A 25,718-nucleotide genomic window follows, 5' to 3' on the forward strand; every position below is an offset into this window, starting at 1 on the left:
TATGGTAGAGTTGACAAATCATCATTCCCAATCTCATTTCAAATGGACTGGCCCATTAAGGAGGCCTGCCTTCATGAGTTCTTGGACTAAAATTTATTTCCTGTGAGTTTTAAATGGCTCCACAGAATTCTTCTGTTTTCAGTAGATTGCATGCTCTCCATCTTTGCTGTGAGTTAGAAACCAGGAGTGAAGGAGGCCATTCGGCCCATCGGGTCTGCACTGACCACAATCCCACTCAGCCCCTACCCCACTTATTTACCCTGCTAGTCTCCCTGACACTATGGGTCAATGTAGCATGGCCAATCAACCTGCACATCTTTGGACTGAGAGAGGAAACCCACGCAGATATGGGAAGAATGTGCACACTCCACACAGACAGTGACCTGAGCCGGGAATCGAACTCGGGTCCCTGGCGCTGTGAGGAAGCAGTGCTAACCACTGTGCTATCTTGCCGCCCCATGAGTTACCATGACTTTCTATGTAGTTTTATCATCACTCTCTCTCAGCACAAATTCTATTTTTGGTATTGACATTTAAACACTTGAGGTTTCACATTGCGAGATACAGTAAGTGCTGTGTAGTAACCAAGAAGGACTTTGGACTCGGTACTTATGGTAGATTTGTTTCTAATACATGGAGATAGTTACACTTGGATCTCTTTCTTTTCAAGTTTTTCTTTCCAAAAAAACTGAATATGCTAGCCCCTCGGTAGTAATATCCTTTGCAAGGAAAGGCATTACTTGAATTTTTGCAACCAGACAGCATGCTGAAAGATGCAAAGGAGAAAGTTTCTCAAGCTGTCGGTGTTGTATCTGTTGCGAATAAAAGCTTTCTTGAAAAGAATCAAGTGTACCTGCCCTTTTACTCTGATGGTTTACTGAGGTGGTGATTCAGTATTCAGCCCCTCAGATAATCTCCCCTCCTCTCCTCTGGGTCTTTTCTTGGCGTGAAAGTAACTCTGATGCAAATTGAGGTTTCAACCCATTCATAGGTGTTAAAACAGGATCTGTTGCAAGCTGGGGTGTACAAAACATGTGGCAGGTAAAGCAGCACTTTATTTTTTCAAAAGCTATGTTAATTTAAGTATTAGCTTGAGAGAAGTAAGTATTTTCCCTCTCATTTGCCGCTGCAGGTAAGGGAATTAAAGTAAAATATTGGAGTTGCTACCTTGAGAACAGAATCTGAGATGATGTGAGCTTTTCTGAGCAGGCCAAGCATCCTTCAACTGTCACCCATTATTTGTGCTATTTGTCGTAATGTGACTAGTCTGTCATGATCCATAATAGTAACAGTCAAAACAAAACACCAATTCTTTTCCCATTTCTGTTGTGTGGCAGATTCAGACTGCTGGAGTCAGAATATTAATGTGTTTGTGGGGGCACCATCCATTGTCACTGTACGTTACTCAGATGTCAGATTAGTTAAGTTAGGTGTCCAGATCACCAACAACCTGTCCTGGTCCCCCCCATGCCGACACTATAGTTAAGAAAGCCAGCGCCTCTACTTTCTCAGAAGACTAAGGAAATTTGGCATGTCAGCTACGACTCTCTCTAACGTTTACAGATGCACCATAGAAAGCATTCTTTCTGGCTATGTCACAGCTTGGTATGGCTCCTGCTCTGCCCAAGACTGCAAAAAACTACAGAAGGTCATGAATGTAACCCAATCCATCACGCAAACCAGCGTCCCATCCATTGACTCTGTCTATACTTCCCGCTGCCTCGGGAAAGCAACCAGCATAATTAGGGACCCCACGTACCCCGGACTCTCCTCCACCTTGTTCCGTTGGGAAAAAGATACAGAAGTCTGAGGTCACGTACCAACCCCCGACTCAAGAACAGCTTCTTCCCTGTTGCCATCAGACTTTTGAATGGACCTACCTTGCATTAAGTTGGTCTTTCTCTACACCCTAGCTATGACTGTAACACTGCATTCTACGCATTTTCTCCTATATGAACGGTATGCTTTGTATAGCGCGCAAGAAACAATACTTTTCATTGTATACTAATGTGACAATAAATCAAATCAAAAGTTAGGGCTATCACAGTTATTTTAGTATGTCACAGTAAAGAATTGGTATAAATGTAGAATTTGAATTGCTTTTTTTTAAAAAAACTGAATGGTTTCTATTAATGTTGCCCATAGTGTAGCTAATTTGATGATTGCCTTTCCCTTTCAGATTATGAAAATATCTTCTATTTATTGAAACTAGTTCAAGGCAGTTTGGAAACCCGGATGGTATTTGTGCAGAATGTCATTAAAGAGGCAGCAAGGTAATTTCTTAACTAATAATAAAATTACATTTCGCTGAGATTCCAGATGGCTGGCAAGTCCATTAAATCTGAAGTGAATTATGAAATGTAGCCAAGTTGAACAAACGCACATTTGCAGCAGCATAATCAGGACATTTTTTTTTTAAAAACCTTGTCCCATTCATATTAGGCTAATCTGTTGTCATATTTTATGTTAAAGCTACTCCTTCGATTTGTACCTGATTGTTTATTTTTGGTACTTACGGAAGTGGTATAAATTGCCCAAGCCCACGAAACAGTAAGGAAGCAGAAAACCTTGCCTCTTGTCTGGTTTTATACGGAAGTAGTTATTTTCTAAATTCACTCATCCTTCTAAATCGGTCTTAATTCCAACTTGGGGAATGGAAATGAGTAATCCGTATACTGTTCTTTTCAATCTCAAGTTAGTCATGTCGCTGAAGCCTATCGTATGTGTGTAAAAGAGTAAAGTTACTCTTTTTTCTAAAGCTTATTTATTAGTCACAAGTAAGGCTTACATTAACACTGCAATGAAGTTACTGTGAAATTCCCCAAGTCGCCACAGTCCGGTTCCTGTTCGGGTCAATGCAACCTAACCAACACGTCTTTCAGAATGTGGGAGGAAACCGGAGCACCCGGAGGAAACCCACGCAGACACGGGGAGAATGTACAAACTCCACACAGACAGACGGGAATCAATCCCTGGTGTTATGAAGCAGCAGTGCGAACCATTGTGCTACCGTGTCGCCTGTAATTCCGTATCATTCTGGATTTTATTTTCTACTCCCAGTCGCGTTGGAAGAACTTGCTGTTTGTTTAACCTTTTCCCCCATGATTTATATTTTGTAACCTTTCATTTTAAAGTTCATAAGTTTTTATTTCTTTGCAACATTCTTCACTGGCTGTATGCTGCAGCTTCAGTGTTTGGAATACTGTTGTATTTGTGTTTTCTGGTCCAGGCTTATTGAGTTTGTGGTGTGCTGTTTGAAGTCAACTTTTGTCACCTTGAGTCGGGGGCAGTCATATTTTGAAGTTGCTTTTCTTACCACTAAATGTTGCTGCAGTGGAAGTTGTCCTCGCTATCCTGTGTGTGTACAATTTTGTACAATATATGGCCTAATTTCAGACTTGGTTATTACTGTCGATGCTTGAAATGTTGCACATCATGATCTTGGCCCTCTTAACATGAGTGCAAAATTGTAAAACGCAGTTTCACTCGAAAGCTACGTACAATCAGACTCATCCGAAGCTGAGTCCAAGCAATTCTACCCCAATACTCATTGTGTCATCTTTAAAACACTGGCTGAGTGTGCTTTCCAACTTTATCTGAGGGTAGGTACAGGAAGGTAGCAGTGACCTTTCTCTGAGTGTAGATGTGATGATATTTGGCAATATCTGATATTTGAAAGCAAAAAACTCTCCATGAGATCATCATCTTTGTAAAGAAGACTCGATGCTCATCAGCCCAGTACACTGGCTGTTGTGCTGCTAACCAGGACCTTGGCTTGCTGTAAAGCCTTGGGTAAAGCCTTGGTTCAAATCGTATCTCAGATGATCTTGTTCAACCTATTTACTACATAAACAGGTGTGGCTGGCATAGTTTTTCACTCTGATATGAAGTTAGTAATTCTAACTTTTGAAAAATGCTTTGCAGAAAGGTTTTAACATAAGTGCATCAGTAACGTCCTGCATTCTATGCTGTTATGTTGATGCATTTTATCCAGACCTTATACTCAGCTTAAACCAACACACATCTTCTCTCTTCTACCCTGCTTCCCTTTTTTCAGTCTCCAACAATCTCTCCTCTCCTTTCACCCTAACTCCCGCAATAAGGTGATCTTTCTGGCTGTGAAAAGGTCCTTGATGATTCACAAATTAAGAATGGCGCTTTCTCAGGTGAATGTTTGTACAAGGAACAGGCACATGAGTATACATTATGCAGAAGGTGAAATTTACAAATTATGCTCTTGAAGTAATGGCATAGTCTATAAACTCAACTGTATAAGCACCCAATAGTGAGAGAATTCACTTTTTACCACTCAGATTTGAAAGGGTTTTTTTGAGAGCAGAGATGCTCTTCAATGGAGAGAATGTTGAAATGATATTTCCTCAGTGAAGAAGCACCTGTCGAACCGCAGGCATATTTAACACTGCAATGAAGTTACTGTGAAAATCCCCTAGTTGCCACAGTCCGGCGCCTTTTCGGTTCAATGCATCTAACCAGCACGTCCTTTACGTGCTGGAGGGATACAAACGATTGGTCTAGTTGGACCAAGGAGCGGCACAGGCTTGGAGGGCCGAAGGGCCTGTTTCCTGTGCTGTACTGTTCTTTGTTCTTTAGAATGTGGGAGGAAACCGGAGCACCCGGAGGAAACCCACGCAGACATGGGGAGAACGTGCATACTCCACACGGACAGAGACCCAAGCCGGGGATTGAACCCGGGTCCCTGGCGCTGTGAAGCAGCAGTGCTAACCACTGTGCTACCGTGCCGCCCACATTTCCTAAATAACTGACCAGGAAACTGAGGCCAGTTATCGGAAAGGAACCCCAAACCATTCTCTGTGTTTCCCAGTGTTCTAATCATGTCACAGGCCTGAGCCATTAACTGTCTCTCACTCTCTCCATAAATGCTGCCAGACCTGCTGAGTTTTTTTAGCATTTTTTGTTTTTAATCAGGATTTCCCTAATTCTTTCGAACTTCCCTGTCAGAGCTGGTTTGATAAGTGAATGTTTTGACAAGTGAAGTTGGGGAATCAAACAGTTGTTTCTTTTAAGTGTCAAATTCCTGCTTTGCCATTTCTACCTCATGCTTCTTAATAGTGCGAAGTTCAGACAGAATGTATGGATGCATTCCTTTCCTTAAATGCCTTATTTAAATGTGAACGAAGATGTTTAATTCTCTGATGTAATCCAGGGGCCCAGGGTAATGATTTAGGAACACACGCTCAAATCCCAATGTGGCAGCTGGTGCAGTTTAAATGAAGTTAACAAAATATGCAATTAAAAGCTAGTTTCAGTAATAGTGACCGTGAAATTGTTGTTGATTGTTGTAAAAACCAATTTGGTTCACTAATTTCCTTACCCAGTCTGGCCCATATGTGACTCTCAACAATGTGGTTAACTCTTAACTTCACTCTGAGGTGGTCACTCAGTTCAAGGGCAGTGAGGGATGAACTTGCCAGTGACACACTTGCATCCCATGAAAGAATAACTTTTCTGGCATGTTAGCTGGAAACCCCATTCATCGTCAATGACTCGGGGTAAATTTGAGGTTTTTGAAACTTCTCTTGGTGGTTTCCTATCCTTGAGGTTAATAGAAGAGGGATCAGGGGCCAAAAGAGGGGTGCAAGGATATTCCAGGATAGCTGCAATTGTCAGAGCAGATATGTTTGCAACACTATGCACAGATCCCTTCCCAATATTGAAATTGTGTATGTTCAAGTTCTCTTTTTCTCATTCATTCGTTGGACATGCTCAGTGTATATTGCCCACCTGTATTTGTCCTTGAGAAGGCTCTGAAATGCTGCTGCCTCGAACCCAGCTGGATGGCTTGCTGGGCCATTGCAGAGGGCAGTTAAGAGTTAACTGACTGCATGTTGTGGATCTGGATTCGCAGATAGGCCAGATCAGTTAAGTCCAACACATTTTCTCGGGTGGATGGAGCTATTACAAAGGGGCATAACTATAGGGTTCGTGGTGGGAGATATAGGAAGGATATCAGAGGTAGGTTCTTTACGCAGAGAGTGGTTGGGGTGTGGAATGGACTGCCTGCATTGATAGTGGAGTCAGACACTTTAGGAACGCTTAAGCGGTTATTGGATGGGCACGTGGAGCACACCAGGATGATAGGGAGTGGGATAGCTTGATCTTGGTTTCAGATAAAGCTCGGCACAACATCGTGGGCCGAAGGGTCTGTTCTGTGCTGTACTGTTCTATGTTCTATTTTCTTTCCTGAAGGACTTTAGTGATCCGGAGTGGTTATTATAGCAACCCACTAATTTTATGGACACTCTTACTGATGCTTTTTATTCCAGATTTATTTAACTAAGCCTGCACATTCTCCCGATGTCTGCATGAGTTTCCTCCAGGTAAATAGATGGGGTTCCGGGCATAGGGCCTGGTGGGATTGTTGTTGTTGGCGCGTGCACGATGGGCCAAATAGCCTCTTTCTGCACTGTAGGTTTCCATGAATTGAATTTAAATTCCCCAAATGCCATGGTGGGAGTCACTGAATTATCTGCCCAGGCTTCTCGATCACTGGTTCAGTAATATAACTGCTAGATTACAGTCCTTCTACATTGGAAGCATTTACAGAACTATGCCATCAGTTACAAAGTGATCTGCAGTCAATGTTCTCCACTCCTTACAAAGATAGCATTGTGAATCGAGATGGTGTTGTCTCTGGCTTATTCCAGATTTCCACAAGGGATATCTGTAATGTAAACTAACTTGCAGCACACAGATGTGTCACGCTAGTAATTAATTTTTAATGCTGAGCTCACTCTTTTTCTTTCCACCTAAAAATAGCATAACGTAACTAGCCATTTCGCACAGCATTTCTGGATTACTAGGTGACTCTTGCTTTCAGAACCTGATGTTGTAGATGAACTGAAAGCTTCTGCGATATCGGTGGTCAGGAGTACCAGTTCATGCAGGTTATTGTCTGCTTCTTGGACAAGAATCGTAATGCTTTTATTCTAAGGCATTCTTTTGTGCCAATGTCATTTGAATGTGAAGATGAATTGCAAGGACCAGGTGAGCCTGTTCAGTCATGGCTAATGCACTTTGCCCAAGGCATTGATCACAACAGAGCACCATTCAGACACTGCTATCCGTCTAGAGCTGAGATTTTCAAATAACATTTCTAATGGCTCATTGGATGAAGTAGTGCTTGGCAGCATCACTCTCAGAATTCATAGAATCCCTACAGTGCAGGAGGAGGCCATTAGGCCCATCACGTCTGCACCAAACACAATCCCACCCAGGCCCTACTACTGTAATCCCACATATTTACCCTAGCTAGTTCCCCTAACACTAATGGGCAATTTAGTCATGGCCAATCCACCTAATCCGCACATCTTTGGACTGTGGGAGGAAACCGGAGCACCCGGGGGAAAGCCGTGCAGACATGGGGAGAATGTGCAAACTCCACAGAGACAGTGAGCCGTGGCTGGAATTGAACCCGGCGCTGTGAGGCAGCAGTGCTAACCACTGTGCCACCGTGCTCGTAGCACCTTATCATTGAAAAGTCAGAAAGTTCTCCCAGTTGGTTAATTATTCCCCTCCTTTTATTAACCATTTCTTCTTTTGCGCTTGCTTTTCTGAACCCAATTTTAAAAAATCTTTTTACTCCATTTTGTCAGTGATACCACATTTGCAGCATCACTCTCATAGAATCCATAGAATCATAGAATCCTACAGTGCAGAAGGAGGCCATTTGGCCCATCGACCACAATCCCACCCAGGCCCTATTCCCATAATCCCACGTATTTACCCCAGCTAGTCGCTAGTCTTGATGATCATCATCAGCTACATGTCTCTCATGTTTACCAAAATGAGGAGGCCAAACCATGGAGAAGAGGAATGCCACTGAGTGAAGGCCAGAGTAAGTCTCAGACCATACCAAAGAGGACGTTGCCACAGGAGCACATTTTGGGATTCGGACTCAGTCAAGTGCCCTGGCCACACCTTTAGTGAACCCATAGATAATTTAGTGAAGCAAAATGCTTTCCTGACAATGTGCCCTATACTATTACAGATGCCATCCATAACTATATGTTGCGACCTGATTTCAGCAGAAAAATTGTAGACAATTTATTTAGTTTAAAATGACACTCGCATATTAAAAAAAACAATGTGCATTTATATAGCACCTTTTGACAGTAAAATGTCCAAGACACTTGGCAGAAGTTTCATCAAACAAAAAGACAGCAAATCGTGTAAATCACTAAGCTTGGTCAAAGAACAATAAAGATGGCACAGCTTATTGGAAATTCCAAAGCTTAGGACTTTAACTAACTAAAGGAATAACTGTCAGTGGGAGAGTGAAGAAAATTCTCTCAAGAATTGGAGGAGCAGAAAGAACTTGGAAGGTTGTAGGAGGCTGGTGATAAGGAGGGATGAAGCCATGGAAGGGTTTTGAAAACGAGGATGAGAATTTTAAATTTGAGCTCCTGTTGTAACATGAGCAAATGTACGTCAACAAGCATGGATGATGGCTGAACAGAACTTGATGTGAGAAGGGATTCAGGAAGCAGAGTTTTCTCGTTTATGGAGGGTGGAAGAAGGGATGCTGGAGAGGAGAGTGTTCGAATCGTGAAGTCCGGGGATAACATGCACGGATGAGGGTTCCCACAGCAGATGAGCGAGGTTGGGTGGAGTTAAAAAGTGCGATGGAGTTGTATGCAGTTTAATGATGCGGGGGAATTAGTGGCCCAAAATCTATTTGGAGATTTGGATACAAATGGTCTGGTTCAACTTTAGGCAGTTGCTAGAGAGACGGGTGGAGCTAGTGGCTAGAGGATGATGTTTGTGGCAGGGACCAAAGGTAAAATTGAGTTGGCGGAAATTTCTGCTCAACTTGTAATCAATGTCAGCAGGTAGTGAGTGAAATCAGACAATAGATGGGAGTGAGGTAGAACTGGGAGTGATCTGGGTAAGTTCTTAAACATGTTTTTGATTGATGTTGCTGAGGGGCAGCGTGTAGATTAGAACTAGGGAGTTAAGGATAGATTCTTGGGGAAATCCAGAGGTAGCAGTGCCAGAACAAGAAGGGAAGCCATTACAGCAGCTTTTCTGGCTACAAAGGGCAGTCCCACCCAGTCGGTGTGTGAAAGGTTGCAGATAGGTGGGTTACTTTATCTTTGTCCAAGTGATTTAGGGTGTCGTTTTAACTGAGCCTTTTTGCTAATGGGGCAGGGTGGCAAAGTGCTGAAAAGAGATTCAAACCTGGAGTTTCAGGAAAGATGGGCATGGATTTGGGAGGTGACAACACGTTCAATAATTTTTGATGAGGAAAGGGATGTTGTTGGATGGTGCAGTCATTGGAAGGGTGGTGGTGGAGGGGGGGGGGGGGAGGAAGAGGGATCGGGGGGGATCAAGGCTGTTTTTTAAAATACCTTTACTGTATTTTGCCTGTGCTTCCTCGAGGTGCATGTTGTCTCTTATTCCTTACTGATCATTTCTAAATGTGCACCAATTGGAAGGGATCATTGTAGAGTAGTTTGGGTTTGAGATTCATGCTGATTCTCAAGACGGGCTGCATTTGGTTTTTGCTGTTGCTTCCAAATTCATTTCTGTGGTTGGTAATTCTTGACTTGCGTTTAGGTATATTTATTTCTCATGTGAGCCTCAAGTTTTAACAGCTTTCTGAAATGCCACCTTAAGCATATGCTTTTTGTGCACACTTTGGTGCATGGACTTTGGATGTCACCACCTCCAGCGAATGCTGAGCTGCTGTTATCTGACATGTGTCCTAGACACCAAAGAGAATAGCTTTTCTTTGCAATGTCTCACACACCAGCACTTCCAGGAATTGTACTGGGCGGCCAACTGGGTGAGAGGGGCTGAGTGATTTGGTGGGATCGAGGGTGTTTGTGGAAAGGGAGAAGGTGAGTGATTGACGAGGATTAGAGTTGATGGTAGGTGGTGAGTGATTTGGTGGGAATGTTGGTTTCCATGGAAGCTGCTAAGAGCTGAACAGTCTAACAGCGACCTGAGGGGAATGAGTTGAAATTTGATATTGAATGAGTAATTTTGTAGGAGTTTGTTATTTTCCTTGAAAGGCTAGAAGAGGGTGAGCTGGCTTTTGCCAAAACAACAGGGGCAGAAGCCAAGGCAAAAATGTTCCTTTGCTTTAGGTTATGGAATATAAAGCAAGCCGGAAGGCTTCAGTGATGGAGGAGTTAGTGCCTGTAAATCTGGTTTCTGGGAATAGACTCGTTTTCAGGTCCTGAATGGTGAGGGAGGGATTCTGGAAGACTGATGAATCTAGCTAGGTTTGCAGTTGGGCTAGTGTGGAAGAGTAAGGGAAACGGAGCCTTTGATGGGTAAGTTGAGCCAAAGGTTGCCTAAAGCAGCGTTCTTCCTCTGGGACTGCCAATGAATGTTGCCATAACGGTGAAGTAAAGAAAGCCAAGGATAATTGTTACATTTTGTATTTTTTTAAAATTTCCTTCACCGGATTTGTAATAGTTAATTTTAATGCTGACCTTTTCTGAACCAGAATGTAATCTTTGCTAAAACGGCACAGAGTTGTTTTCCTCAGACTAATTTATAAGTGGTTAGGTATGGTTATTTCAGTATCGATGGGCTGTTGTGTTGGAAACATTTGAATATCTTTCCAACTGTGAAGCGAGGAAGGAAAGAAGAATTGCAATGAGTCGGGTTTTTGAAGGGAAAGCGGAGGTATTTTGCCCTGAATGAGTAGAAATGCTTCTGGGCAATCGGACATCTTGGCTGAGTCCAGTGAGATGACCCAATGAAGGAAGAAAGTAGCACGTTCACTGTGGCACAGTGGTTAGCACTGCTGCCTCAGTGCCAGGGACCCAGGTTCAATTCCCGGCTTGGGTCACTGTCTCTGTGGAGTTCGCACGTTCTCCCCGTGTCTGCGTGGGTTTCCTCCCACAGTCCAAAGATGTACGGGTTAGGTGGATTGGCCATGCTAAATTGTCCCCTAGTGCCAGAAGGACTAGCTAAGGTAAATGCATGGGGTTATAGGGATAGGGTCTGGGTGGGATTGTGGTCAGTGCAGACCCGATGGGCCGAATGGCCCCCTTCTGCACTGTGGATTCTCTGATTCATTTTAGTATTGCGTAAAAAAATAAGTTGTACTAATTGTGAAGCAGTTTACCTAATTGATGATTCACTTGTCTGGCCACAAAGATTAAAGGAGTGAAGGAATACACGTGCGTTTGGCAAAGTTTTGGTCACAAGGGATAGTATTGTTGCACACTCAGATCATGCTGTTGTGTATGTAGATACAGAGTACTGAGAGCCAACTCAGATAAAGCTCGGCACAACATCGTGGGCTGAAGGGCCTGTTCTGTGCTGTACTGTTCTATGTTCTATGTAACTCCCATAAAAGGCAAGAGCCTCAGACCTGTGCTTTAGGTCAGGCGCATGCCTCTCGACAAGTCAATTGGCTTGAACAGTGAGAAGTGTGAATGAACAGATTTTGTTGTTTTGGGGAGAAGGGAGGAAATTGAGGGAGAGGTGCACTGTACCATATCTTGAAGGAAAAATGAAGCAATTTGAGATTTCAGACGGGCAGGCATGCCAGAGATTAATTGCATCCTGATGTAAATGGGTAGTGGGAAGGAAAGTTAACCAACTCGTTACATGGCTTCGTACTGTCTAGTGGCCAGAAAAGTGAACCTTAAGAGTGTGATATATGATATCCAACAACTAAAGCAAACTGTTGGTGACAGTGAGACTGAAAGAGGAAATTAAGCTAAGAGTGACATGGGCGGCATGGTGGCATAGTGGTTAGCACTGCTGCTTCACAGCTCCAGGGACCTGGGTTCGATTCCCGGCTTGGGTCACTGTCTGTGTGGAGTTTGCACATTCTCCTCGTGTCTGCGTGGGTTTCCTCCGGATGCTCCGGTTTCCTCCCACAGTCCAAAGACGTGCGGGTTAGGTTGATTGGCCATGCTAAAATTGCTCCTTAGTGTCCTGAGATGCGTAGGTTAGAGGGATTAGTGGGTAAAATATGTAGGGATATGGGGGTTGGGCCTGGGTGGGATTGTGGTCGGTGCAGACTCGATGGGCCGAATGGCCTCTTTCTGTACTGTAGGGATTCTATGATTTCTATGAAAAATAGTGATTTTTGAATTTTTTGCAGTTCATGTTCATGATCTAAATGTCACTTCTAATGTATCTTTATTTAAGTAATTATCTCTAAGTATGTTATGTATTTCTATGTATGTAATTATCCCTGTGCTGTGAAAAGAACAGGTTGATGGTGGATATTTGCTGCATAGCACTGATGATGGTCTCTTTTCCTTTCTTCTTATAGGTTTAAAAAACGAGTACTAATTGAAGAGCTTGAAGGGATATTGGAAGAAATACAAAGTAAATCCAGTCGGGTAAATCATATCAATAATCGATAATGAACCCTGAGAAACCATGAGACTGGACTCTTTTTTTGGTATTCTCCTCCAGCAATCACAAAAGCTCCATTTGGAACTCAAGCTTATTTTTACTGTACTTTCACCTGGTCTACGCTAAAATTTGCTTTCATTTTTCTTTGCACAGATAGACTATCTGGACCTTGGCAAAAGGAGTATTTTTTAAAAAGTGTCACCTGATGGTGTATCTGCCACTTGGTTTAATAAGATGTTTATACAACATATTCAGCACACTGGGCAAGAGACACTTCACTATCCCAGTAGATTACTTGTACGTTATTTTACCCTCTGAAACGCATTCGTAGCAACATTTGCTTTCTGTAATTAACCCTTGTTTTTTTTTTGTGTTGAAGCAACTTGCTTCAGAGATGGGGTGGTTCGTTTTAGCAAAAGAATGAACCCGATTTGATTTTCTGTTGCATTGGAATTAAAGGAGGAAATGTCTTTTGCGTACGATGACTTCTGAAATGTGTTTTTGTCTTGTGTGCATTTTGTCGCAGTTTCCTTCTAGCCTGGCTTAGCTTCCCCAGGTCGACCCTTCTGGTAAATCCTTGGGAACTGTCCCTTGCCAAACAAACTGAATACACAATATATGGACATTTGTCTTAAAGCTAAGATTTGTCTATAGCAAATTATTTTTGAATGGAACACTGTGTGTTGTAAATGGCCATATTTTGAAAATTATTTAAAATGCCTTTGTTACTATTTCCTGCATTAAAAAAATCTATTTTATATTGGATTGTTTTTATTTGTATATGTAACCAGCCTCCCGGACTCCGGGTGCCTTTTACCCCCAAGCACAAATGAAGTGACCAGCTCCACTGCAATGAGGAAACAGCTGCCTGCTGGAGTGGATGCCGCATTTACAAATGTTGACCATTTATCATCTTGGGTGTAATGATACGTTGGCAATATACAAGGGCGCAGTACATAGTCACAAGTAATGTGAGATTTGGATTGAACTTGCCGCCTTGTACAAGGTAAGCCTGACTCTTTAAAGTGGAGTGCGTGTAGGAGCGAATGACATTTGGGAAAAATTGCTCTACATAATGTATTGACAATGTACGTCAATAGCATTTATTCCTGAACAAGTGTTGATAAAGCAGGGGAATGATCTGCCAAAGTGTTAATGTTCACGGAACCGGCCATGTCCTGTGCGTGCTTGTTAGCCACATTCTTTAGCATTACGATGCTGTCATTTTAAATAAGGGTGGATGTATAAATGCATACCAACTTAGTTTGTCACACCAAATTCATAGAACAAAACACCTGTATAGTAAATATATAATCCCTCTTTGAGCTAGTCTACTATTTGCTGTTTAAATTGACATGATGGATAGTTAATAAATACAAAGATCTATAAATGTTTCAATGGCCAAAGATCTTATTTCTAAATTTAAAATGGGGGGGAAAAAAATGTTTGGAATGCGGTTATTCAAGAGGATCCATCACTCGGCCCATGAAAAGAATTCTTCCTGTGGAATTAAATGGACAGTATTAATGTTTTGTCATTTTATGCACTCGTTATCAAAATCATTTTTCAATCACTGAACAATTAGAATACTTACTGTACTGCAGTTATTAGCCTGTGACTAGTTTATCGGTCCCCCCCCCGCCCCCAAACAGCAGTTACATTGATGGACAGAGTATATAGGAAGAAGTAAATGAGGCGTGTAAGAAAGGTACAGCAATAATCATGGGTATGTTGATTTACATGCTGATCGGATGAATCAGATTGGCCAAGGTAACATGGGAAATAATTTCAGCGTGCACTTGGGACAATTTCTTACAGCAGTTTCTAGGGTCAACCAAGGAGCAGGCTAATCTATATCTGGTTAAATGCAGTGCGCCATGATTAATCAGTGACTTCATGGCCAAGGGAAACTAGCCTCTAGGCAACAGTAATTATATGCTAGAATTTCACGTTCAGTTTGAAGGAGGGAAGTATGAGTCGAAGACTAGTTTTTATGAGGGTAGAGCTGGCAAAAGTGAACTGGGAAACCAGGTTAAAAGGTATACTTGTATTGCTAGCTAGCTTTCTCTTGTACTCTCCCTTTCTCCCTTTGATTTTTAGTCATTCTTTTCTAGTTCTTGAAACCTGTCCAATCTTCTGACCTCGGTTAAAAGGATAGTAGAGATGCAGAGGCATAGTTTAAGGAGATATTTAATAACTCACAGCAAGAAATGATCCCCCAGTGAGAAAGCGAGACACGTTGAGAAGTATGTATCATCTGTGGCTAAATAAGGAAGTTAGAGGTTGTACCAAATTGAAAGAAACACTATGCAAATCTGCAAGGATTATTGTTTGGTTAGAAGATTGGACAGGTTTTGGACAGAACAGCAAATTTATTTAAAGAAAAGCGTGGGAAAGTTGAGAATAAGAGAGAGTAATATAAAAACAGATAGTAAGAAATTCTACACGTCTTTAAACTGGAAAAGAGCAACTAAAACTATTGTTGACCCTTGAGAGAGTCGGGGAATTGATGATGGAAAACAAGGAAAGGGTGGAGGTATTGAACAGTATTTTGTCTGTCTTCACTATAAAAGTGATCAGGCAGAGGCAACATGGTTTTGTGAAAGGGAAATTGTTTTATTTATTATAGATCTTTGAGGGACTAACAAGCAGGATGGATAAAGGAGAACCTATAGATATTGTTTATTTGGATTTCAAAAGGCATTTGATAGGGAGCATTGTCAATATGTTGATCTGATGTATGGGGTAACATTAGCATAGATAAAGATTGGTTAATTAATAGGAAGGGGAGAGTAGGGATAATTTTTTTGTGTTAGTAAGCTGTAACTCGTGAATTGCCACAGGGATCAGGGAGACCAACTATTTACAGTCTAATATCAAAAACTTGGATGAAGGTACTGAATATATGGTAGCTTAACTTGCCGACAACACCAAAATAGTAAGAAAATATGTTGTGAAGGAGAAGTAGGGAGTCATTGAGAGGATATAAATAGTTTACATGAGTTTACCAGAAATTTGGCAGGTGAAGTATAATGTGGGATGATATGAATTTGTCCATTTTGGCAGAACAAAAAAGTATACTATTATAATTGTTAGAGATTACAGAGGGATCTGGAGTCCAGATGCAATTTTTCAAAGCCGTTTCTGCCTTTTGGTAAGAAATAAGGCTCTGGTCAGACCCCATTTGGAGTATTGTGAGCACTTGGGGCCTGAATCGAAGGAAGGATGTGCTGGCCTTGGAAAGGGTCCAGAGGACGTTCACAAGAATGATCCCTGGAATGAAGAGCTTGTCGTATGAGAAATGGTTGAGGACTCTGGGTCAGTACTCGTTGGAGTTTAGAAGGATGAGGGGGGGATCTTATTGAACCTTACAGGATTCTGTGAGACCTGGATAGAGTGGACATGGAGAGGATGTTTCCACTAGTAGGAAAAACTAGAACCAGAGGGCATATCCTCAGGCTAAAGATGAGGAGGAATTTCTTCAGCCAGAGAGTGGTGAATCTGTGGAACTCTTTACCACAGAAGGCTGTGGAGGCCAGGTCATTGAGTGTCTTTAAGACGGAGATAGTTAGGTTGTTGATTGATCAAGGGGATCAGGGGTTATGGGGATGAGAAAAATATCAGTCATAATTGAATGGCGGAGCAGACTCGATGGGCCGAGTGGCCTAATTCTGCTCCTATGTCTTACGGTCTTATAGTCTTTTTGGCTAAGATGAAACTCCAACCAGGCCCAGCAGGAGGTGTAATGCCTCATCTGTCAGCTTGGATCTTGTGTGCTCAAGCCCAAAATGGGATGTATATTCTTGTCAATTTAGATCTGGTTTGTTCCTTGTATGGGGACTCTGATTGGACTTAATTGGCTTTTTTGATTAGGAATAAAGTACCAAAAAAAAAATCAGTGTCCTGATAGATGAATTATAAAAGTTAGTATGCAGGTACAGTCAGTAGCAAATGAAAAGTTGCTGTTGATTGCAAGGGGAATGGAATATCAAAGTCGGGAATAATATATTTGGCCATCTTGCCTTCATCTCCATCAATCTTTAGTACTACCATTAACACTCCCTTTGTCTTTTGTTCCATGACATCTTTGTCAAATTTCTCCTTGGCTCCCACCAATCCCTGACTTATTTTGCTCCACCTGGTCCATCCCCTCTTAAACAGTCTAAAATCCATCACATTACCCCCTCTCTTTAGCTCTGAAGAGTCATATGGAATCAAAATGTTAACTGTTTCTACAAATGCCACCAGACCTGCTGAGTTTTTCCAGCACTTCGTTATTATTGTTAAAGTAGGAAAGTTTTACTGCAGCTGTCCAGGGCCTTGGTGACACCCAATTTGGTCTCATTTGAAAAAGGATTCATTGTGTTAGAACTGTTCCAAGAAAGCTCACAAGACTCTGGAATGAAGGGATTATCTTGGGAAGAGAGGTTGAACAGTTTGGTCCTGTACCCATTGAAGTTTAGAAGAATGAGATGTGATCTTATTGAAACATAAAAGATCCCGACAGGACACTTGATAGGGTGGACACTGGGAGGATGCTTCGAGGGAGACTAAAACAAGCGAACACAGTTCAAGAATGAGAGGTGTCTCTTGTCAGATAGAGATTTTTTTTTTGGGGGGGGGGTTATTGGACTGGAAGTCTCTTCCCCAGAAAAGTGGGGGATGGGTCATTAAATTTATTCAAGGCTGAGTTGATAGATTTTTGATGGAGAAGGGAGTTGAGAAAGAGCAATTGAGACTGCAGCCAGATTAGCCATAATCTTACCAAGTAGCGGAGCAAGCCCAAAGAGCGGAATGGCCTACTCCAGCTCCAAGTCCCATGTTGCATGTGTAGAAGAGTGTTATTTTTGAGCTGCAATTGCAAAGGAACTATTGGACTGGATTGTAGTATGTATGTAATATGCAACTGATAAAATTGCAAAAAACTGGAGAATTGTTATACTCGTATCATAAGTGGGGCAAATGATTTTATAAATCATTGGACATCAGCCAGACTTGATGCTTGGTGCCTTGAGAACATACAGGGCATGTTGACCTGTTTATTCTTGCCTCATGTGGTCATGCACAGAGAATTGATCCAGAGAGAAAATGAAAAAAAGTCCAGGTGGGGATGATTTTTGGGGATGATTTTTGGCGACTCATTTTTAAAAATATCCTGCCTCACACTTTGTTCAGTTCCCAGCTTGGGGTCACTGTGTGGAGTTTGCACGTTCTCCCCGTGTCTGCGTGGGTTTCCTCCGGGTGCTCCTGTTTCCTCCCACAATCCAAAAGATGTGCTGGTTAGGTGGATTGGCCATGCTAAAATTTTGTCAGTGAACCTGAACAGGCGCCGGAGTGTGGCGACGAGGGGAAATTCACAGTAACTTCATTGCAGTGTTAATGTAAGACTACTTGTGACACTGTTGTCATGTTGCCATGTTCATTTTTGCTGTTTGTGCACCTGCATAAGTGTGTAAAACGCTTTCTAATTTGAACATGAACTACTTACAGCTGAAGGTTAGTTGTCCCACCAACAATGTGCATGATAAGCAGTACAAATTCAAGTGTCGTTACCTGTTTTGGCATGCCGCAGTAGAAAGAAAAATGGCCTGTCAGCCTTAAACGCAAGGGTGCGAGATCTTTTCAGCAAAACCATAGCTAAAACACAACAAAATATAGTTACGAGATATAGGGTAAGAATGGGTTCGTTCAAAACACTGTGGAATATATTTTCTAGGTTGAAGTAATATTTAATACCCAAGTTTTGGGTGGCACATTGGTTAGCATTGCTGCCTCAGCGCCAGGGACCCGGGTTCGATTCCCGGCTTGGGTCACAGTCTGTGTGGAGTTTGCACGTTCTCCCCGTGTCTGCGTGGGTTTCCTCCCACAGTCCAAAGATGTGCGGATTAGGTTGATTGGCTATGCTGAATTGATCATTAGTGTCAGGGGGATTATCAGGGTAAATATGTGGGGTGATAGGGCCTGGGTGGGATTGTTGTCAGTGCAGGCTCGATGGGCCGAATGGCCTCCTCCTGTACTGTCGGGATTCTATGATTGTACATTGCATTTGCCTTAACTGTTTCTTCTATTTGTCCACATCTCTCATTTTTATCTGTCATTTTAAATCTGATGTTCTGTGGGTTCTACCAGTCTTATGATGTCTTGGAGTGTTGTTCCTGAAGTACAGGCTACTTGCTGTATTTGGCTGTGAACCTGACATTCATATTCTCCCCACATGGCAATCGAAACCAAGGCAGTCTGGTTTCTGTTGCATCAACTGAGCTTGACTCAGCCTTTTTCTCTCGTTTTAGATGCCAGTGACCCTGTCCTATGAATAAATTGCCTGTGAATGGACCTATCCTTGAGGTCCTCCTCATCCTTTGTGCATCCTTCATTTTAATGCCTTGAAGGAATCTTTTGTCGTCTATTTTCCTATACTTGGCATAAGTGGCCAGGTGAATCTCCTGTTATATTAAATGTGAAATACACTTTCTTTCATTTTCCACCTACACTATAGCCGTGTCAGCTTTCCTCTTCAAAGTAACACTTACTAAAAAATCCATAACAATTTGTGGAGAGCAGCAAGATGTTACAAACAGCAATGAGATAAATGACCAGATCATCTATTTTAGTGATGTTGTTTGAAGGCCATGCTGCTGTTTACAAGGGATCATAAGATCTTTTATACACCTGAAAGGAGATTGATGTATCTTAAGGGCATCTCTGACAGTGCAGCATCCCGGCATCTGCCTGGACTTTGTGCTCCAGTGTCTAAAATGGGCCCACGACTTTGACTTGGGCAAGAGTACTGCCCACGTCAGATGGCATGGATTTAAAGGAAGTTTTAACATGCTAACTTTCTGAGAAACACATGATGAGACTCTTCCTCACCTCTGAGCAATGCATCTACCATTCCAATGTAAGGTTTGTTCTTATTTTTGTATGTCTCGGGTGAACATGTGAATCGTGGTTATCCAGTAAATTGCAGAACCCTTATGAGTATTGATAGGCAGAGGGATCTGGGTGTACAGGTGTACAGGTCACTGAAAGTGGCAAAGCAGGTGGAGAAGGTAGTCAAGAAGGCATACGGCATGCTTGTCTTCATCGGCCAGGGCATTGAGTTTAAGAATTGGCAAGTCATGTTGCAGCTTTATGGAACCTTAGTTAGGCCGCACTTGGAATATAGTGTTCAATTGTGGCCGCCACACGACCAGAAGGATGTGGAGGCTTTGGAGAGGGTTACAGAAAAGATTTACCTGTTGCCTGATATGGAGGGCATTAGCTATGAGCAGAGGTTGGAGAAACTTGGTTTGTTCTCACTGGAAAGACAGAGGTTGAGGGGCGACCTGATAGAAGTCAGCAAGATTATGAGAGGCATGGACATAGTGGATAGTCAGAAGCTTTTTTCTAGGGTGGAAGAGTCAATTACTGGGGGGCACAGGTTTAAGGGGCAAGGTTTAAAGGAGATGTACGAGACAGATTTTTTACACAGAGGGTGGTGGGTGCCTGGAACTCGCTGCCGGGGGAGATAGTGGAAGCAGATACAATAGTGACTTTTAAGGGGCATCTGGACAAAGTCGTGAGTAGGATGGGAATAGAGGGATAGGATCCCCGGAAGGGTAGAGGGTTTTAGTTCAGTCGGGCTTTGGAGGGCCGAAGGGCCTGTTCCTGTGCTATAATTTTCTTTGTTCTTTCTTTGTGGCGTGGAAGGAACTTGAGAGTGCTCTGAGAATCCTCCTTTGAAACAGTAAATACCTGTAGCGGCTGCAGCTTCAGTCCCATCCTCCGATACTTCTATTTTTGCTTCATGGATAGCTTCAGAAACAAATAGTTTTTCCTGCTCTGAAATGATGAAGCAGTACCAGTTATTACTCAAGTGTTAACAATCGCATTTTACATTGAAAAATTTAGCTTGATTTTTGGTATTTGCCAGAAACCAATTTATTTTTATTTATCTTGGGAAAGGAATCTTAAAATTTCAGCACTAAATTATTAATTTGCATATTATACGATTTCAATATTCTGACGGGGGAGATCCAAATTGATAATGCAGTAGTATTAAGTCTGTTATTAAAGTGTTACGGATGCATAAACCTATCTTGATTTATTAGGATCAATATATGGCTTACCAGAAATTCCACTGAAGTCTGCTTTACTGGGACTGAAGAGGTCAGTGATTCCCAAAGTGGTCAACACAGTCTTGAGGTTAAACTTATTTTGCACTTTAAACCTGCGTGTTAAAAGTGGGACAAGATGCAGTCAGTTTAACGCTCTCAAAAGGACAGTGTGAGTAACGATCTAAACGCTTGGGATATGGTGTGGGTAATCTGAATCTGTCAGATTTTTAAAAAATCATTGGTTAGAATTTGAAGATTGTGTGTGCAATCATGGAGTGGTCAGATACAGTTTTGGTCCCCCTCACCTTGCTGATTTCCTACTCTATGCTCTGCTGTGTGTATGCTTCCCTACAGGGAGAGAGAACTCCCTCGCCACTAGTGTTCACTAACTCTGGGACTGTGCATGTTATCCACAACTGCGTTGAGTATCAGAGATTGATTTATTATTGTCACATGTATTAACATACAGTGAAAAGTATTGTTTCTTGTGCGCTATACAAAGCATGCCATTCATAGAGGAGGAAATGAATGTAGTGTTACAGTCATAGCTAGGGTGCAGAGAAAGATCAACTTAATGCAAGGTAGGTCCATTCAAAACTCTGACAGCAGCAGGGAAGAAGCTGTTCTTGAGTCAGTTGGGTGCGTGACTTCAGACTCTTGTATCTTTTTCCTGATGGAAGAAGGTGGAAGAGAGAATGTCCGTGGTGTGTGGGGTCCTTAAATATGCTGGCTGCTTTGCCGAGGCAGCGGGAAGTGTAGACAGAGTCAATGGATAGGAGACTAGCGTGATGGATTGGGCTACATTCATGACCTTTTGTAGTTCCTGGCGGTCTTGGGCAGAGCAGGAGCCATACCAAGCTGTGATACAACCAGAAAGAATGTTTTCTATGGTGCACCTGTAAATGTTGGTGAGAGTCGTAGCTGACATGCCAAATTTCCTTAGTTTTCTGAGAAAGTAGAGGCGTTGGTGGGCTTTCTTAACTATAGTGTCAGCATGAGGGGACCAGGACAGATTGTTGGGGAATGGACTGGGGAAAGAACAAGTAAAATGAGAGAACTGAGAAAGAGGAATATGTTCTTGAATTCTCAAAGCTTTCCACTACTCTAATTTAGTATGGTTATAGCATGTGTATGTGCCATGATTCCTGCAATGTAGAAAGAGTTTTTATAAAGAGGTTGAGGCAAAGAGTTGCTTCATGGAGAGGGAGAAATTTCACTGGTCTCAACTTCTCTGTACATTGTTCTTTGCAGAACTGAAGAGCAGTTTGACTGTCCCATTAGTCAAGTTGGATGAATAGATGAAAGGAAGGCGAAAATATCTAAGGAAGGATGTGCTGGCCTTGGAAAGGGTCCAGAGGAGGTTCACAAGAATGACCCCTGGAATGAAGAGCTTGTCGTATGAGGAACAGTTGAGGTCTCTGGGTCTGTACTCATTGGAGTTTAGAAGGATGCGGAGGGGATGTTATTGAAATTTACAGGATACTGCGAGGCCTAGATAGAGTGGACGTGGAGAGGATGTTTCCACTAGTAGGAAAAACTAGAACCAGAGGGCACAAGCTCAGACTAAAGGGACGATCCTTTAAAACAGAGATGAGGTGGAATTTCTTCAGCCAGAGAGTGGTGAATGTGCGAAATTCTTCGCTGCAGAAGGCTGTGAAGGCCGGGTCATTGAGTGTCTTTAAGACAGAGATAGATAGGTTCTTGATCAATAAGGGGACCAAGAGTTATGTGGAAAAGGCAGGAGAATGGGGATGAGAAAAATATCAGCCATGATTGAATGGCGGAGCAGACGCGATGGGCCAAGTGGCCTAATTCTGCTACTATGTCTTATGGTCTAAAATGACAATTTGGAATTGGGTGTTGCTATAAGATGTAGTATTATCTTTTCATCTCGTATCTGAATTCCAGTCTAGTCCATCTTAACTGGACAAAATTTATCCTTGTCCCTGCTAGTTCTTGATCTTAAGTATTCGAGTGTGCAAAACATCATGTAATCTGTTAGTAGTTGGCACCCTCACTCACAACATTGGCCTGGGCAGGGAATGGGAATATCACAGTGATTGGGTAGGGTGAAGGCAGTTCTGCTGTGCTATATCTAACCTGGAAGATCATGCCACTGGCATTGCCTGTACAATAGCAGGAAAGATAGTCCATTCCAAAGTACTTTAGTCGGTGTTAATCATTACTTTAAGTAAACAAAAAATGAGTGGAATAAACTCAGTCATGAAGAAAGATTTCAATTACATATCTATGGTGGAAAATGAGTATTTTCCCCAAACACTGCTGCAATACTCTGATCCAGTGGATGTATTGTGCTAATTTTGACCATGTGTGAGAGAATTAATCTAATCAAAAATGTAATTCCTAAAGCAGGAACAACTGGACAATATTTCAGCGCAGTCAGCATCAGGACGGCACAGTGGTCAGCACTGCTGCCTCACAGCGCCAGGGGCCCGGGTTCAATTCCCGGCTTGGGTCACTCTCTGTGCGGAGTCTGCACGTTCTCCTCGTGTCTGCGTGGGTTTCCTCCGGGTGCTCCGGTTTTCTCCCATAGTCTGAAAGACGTGCTGGTTAGGTGCATTGACCCGAACAGGCGCCCGAGATTGTGGCGAAAAGGGGATTTTCACAGTAACTTCATTGCAGTGTCAATGTAAGCGACTTGCGACACTAATAAATAAACTTTAAACATCTGGAGCGCAGGAGTTAATTAAACAAGACAACTTTGAATGAACTGAATCAAGTCAATTAATTAGTCAAGAAGCCTGAATATAATATGAAAGGTAAAATTAAAACAATCTTTCAGACGTATTCCTTCATAATTGGGTGTTTCAGGCACTGAAATTACTTATCATAATTTTGGAAGCTCATCAGAGGCTTAATTCAACAGTCTCACTACATCTTAAAATTAACGCTCTGTCATTTTCTGCAGATCAATGTGTGTGCCGGAAGATGGATTGCAAAGTGTTGTCTTGCTTCACGGTTCATCCACTGCAAGAGTTTAGATTAATTTTTGATGGGAAATAGGTTTCCGGAGTTGATTTGGCTCTGCCCAAGACTGCAAGAAACTACAAAAGGTCCTGAATATAGCCCAATGTCATGCAAACCAGCCTCCCAGCCATTCACTCTGTCTACACTCCCCGCTGCCTCGGGCAAAGCAGCCAGCATAATTAAGGATCCCACGCACCCCAGACATTCTCTCCTCCACCTTCTTCCGTCGGGAAAAAGGTACAAAATTCTGAGGTCTCTCCTTCTCTATGAACGGTATGCTTTATCTGTATAGTGCTCAAGAAACAATACTTTTCGCTGTATGCTGATACATGTGACAATAATAAATCAAATAAGTTCATTAATCTATCATTGATGCCAATTGCAATTACAGGGTGTGACGCATGGAGATGACTGAGGATCCCGTTGAGGGAAATGATAGAGGAAACTTACTTGGGTAAGAACACTTCCATTTTCATTCTTCTCATGCTGTTGGTCCATGCTGATAGTGTGTGAGATGTGATGTGAGGCTCTATGGAGGAGATAGGGTTCTTCCTTTCACTAGGAATGATGATGAGCATGTTCACTGCACGTTCTAGATAGCCGAGTTCAACCGCAATAAACCTCTGATTGCTTCCCGTCTTGATCTGGCCTGCAATTAGGGAGAGTATTAAAGACGCTCTTGTCCAAAAAACAATCAAGAAGGTCAGTTATCTGCATGTTTTTTAGATTCAGGGAGATGGGAAAGAGATGTTGAGGAGATCATACCTCGATACAAATATTATTCCACATTAGCAGAATTAAGCAATTCGGCCCATCGAGTCTGCTCCGCCATTCAATTGTGGCTATGTTTCTCATCCCCATTCTCCTGCCTTTTCCACGTAACCTCTGATCCCCTTACTAATCAAGAACTTATCTATCTGTCTTAAATATACTCAATGACCTGGCCTCCACAGCCTTCTGTGGCAATGAATTCCACAGATTCACCACTCTCTGGCTGAAGAAATTCCTCCTCATCTCTGTTCTCAAGGGTCGTCCCTTTATTCTGAGGCTGTGCCCTCAAATTCTTGTCTCTCCTAATGGAAATATCTTCCTCGCATTCACTCTATCCAGGCCTTTCAGTATTCTGTAAGCTTCAGTGAGATCCCCTCCCATCTTTCTCATCTCCATTGAGTATAGATCCAGAGTCCTCAATATTTTCTGTTCTCCGTACATTTAGTGGCACAGTGGTTAGCACTGCTGCCTCCAGCGCCAGGAACCCGGGTTTGATTCCTGGCTTGGGTCACTGTCTGTGTGGAGTCTGCACATTCTCCCCGTGTCTGCATGGGTTTCACCTGGGTGCTCTGGTTTTCTCCCACAGTCTGAAAGAAGTGCTGGTTAGGTGCATTGGCCGTGCTAAGTTCTCCCTTGGTGTACGAATAGGCGCCGGAGTGTGGCAATTAGGGGATTTTCATGATAACCTCATTGCAGTGTTAATGTAAGCTTGTGACGCTAATAAATAAACTTTAAACTTGCCAAGAAACTGAGAGTCTTTATGGAAATCTTGTGCTTAAATGAGGAGGTTCTGATTACAATTCGACTTGTATCTGTTATTGGAATAGTCCCCGCAGGAAGCAACTTCAAGCTGCAACTTGCTGACTTGGAAAAACTAAGGAAGAACATTTTTTCTTGCTGTGATGTCGGATAAAATACAGAATTATCTGGGACGGAATAAGGGACAGTGGAGTCTTTTAAGCTAATTAGGAAGGAATTGGACTATTGAGCAAGCTGACCTGGAATGTTTCTTGTGGGATACTGGAACTAAATGAGGAAATCCTACGTGAAGAAATGTAAAACTAAACAAAACCAGAAGGAAGGCTCTTTAGCCTATTGTGCCTGTGCTAGCTCTTTGAAGGAGTTATGCAATTAGTCAAAGTTTAACGTAGAGTTTGATGAGATAGCGACAGTTAGCAAAGTGGAAATTGGACTCAGTGCCACAATCTCGCTGAGAGCCCCAATGGAAGCTTGAAAGGCAAGGTTGGTTGAACCAAATGTTTTCTGGCTAGAACGTGACGATTTTACTAAGCTCTTAAAGGTTTCAGTCCTAGTGCCCTCGCTTTCATTTTCTTTGGTAAGTATTACCTAAGATTGAACTAAGTGTAAGAAATGGCTCTTTGGGATGTGCTTTTTTAATTGCAATATTCATGCAACTTTTTATCTGCAAGTTGGAGCGACACACTAATCAGCTGCTTGGATTGACACTCATTCACTAACCGTTTTTTCGTT

General features: G+C 42.4%; 2 protein-coding genes across 4 annotated transcripts in view; one reads left to right on the forward strand and one right to left on the reverse strand.

Annotated features, from left to right (window-relative positions):
- LOC144506282 (integrator complex subunit 6-like) overlaps nt 1–13,131 on the forward strand; it is a 111,617-nt gene extending 98,486 nt beyond the window's left edge. The window contains exons 17-19 of one of the 3 annotated variants that reach the window (XM_078232167.1): nt 2,180–2,273; nt 12,287–12,418; nt 12,526–13,131. In XM_078232167.1, coding sequence (XP_078088293.1) covers nt 2,180–2,273; nt 12,287–12,380 — 188 coding nt within the window. In that variant the 3' untranslated portion in view covers nt 12,381–12,418; nt 12,526–13,131. Of the gene's footprint in view, nt 1–2,179; nt 2,274–12,286 lie in introns of all 3 variants that reach the window. The other 2 variants (XM_078232166.1, XM_078232165.1) reach the window with 2 other exon arrangements.
- A 698-nt stretch (nt 13,132–13,829) lies between these two features.
- Nucleotides 13,830–25,718, reverse strand: part of serpine3 (serpin peptidase inhibitor, clade E (nexin, plasminogen activator inhibitor type 1), member 3) — a 29,048-nt gene continuing 17,159 nt past the window's right edge. The window contains exons 4-8 of the mRNA XM_078232171.1: nt 23,907–24,105; nt 20,481–20,581; nt 20,107–20,193; nt 17,926–18,009; nt 13,830–13,873 (exon numbers count right to left, since the gene is read on the reverse strand). Of these exons, the coding sequence (XP_078088297.1) occupies nt 13,830–13,873; nt 17,926–18,009; nt 20,107–20,193; nt 20,481–20,581; nt 23,907–24,105 (515 nt within the window). The remainder of the gene's footprint in view (nt 13,874–17,925; nt 18,010–20,106; nt 20,194–20,480; nt 20,582–23,906; nt 24,106–25,718) is intronic.

The sequence above is a fragment of the Mustelus asterias genome, chromosome 17 (assembly GCF_964213995.1).
Source record: "Mustelus asterias chromosome 17, sMusAst1.hap1.1, whole genome shotgun sequence".
In the NCBI taxonomy this organism is placed as follows: Eukaryota; Metazoa; Chordata; class Chondrichthyes; order Carcharhiniformes; family Triakidae; genus Mustelus; species Mustelus asterias.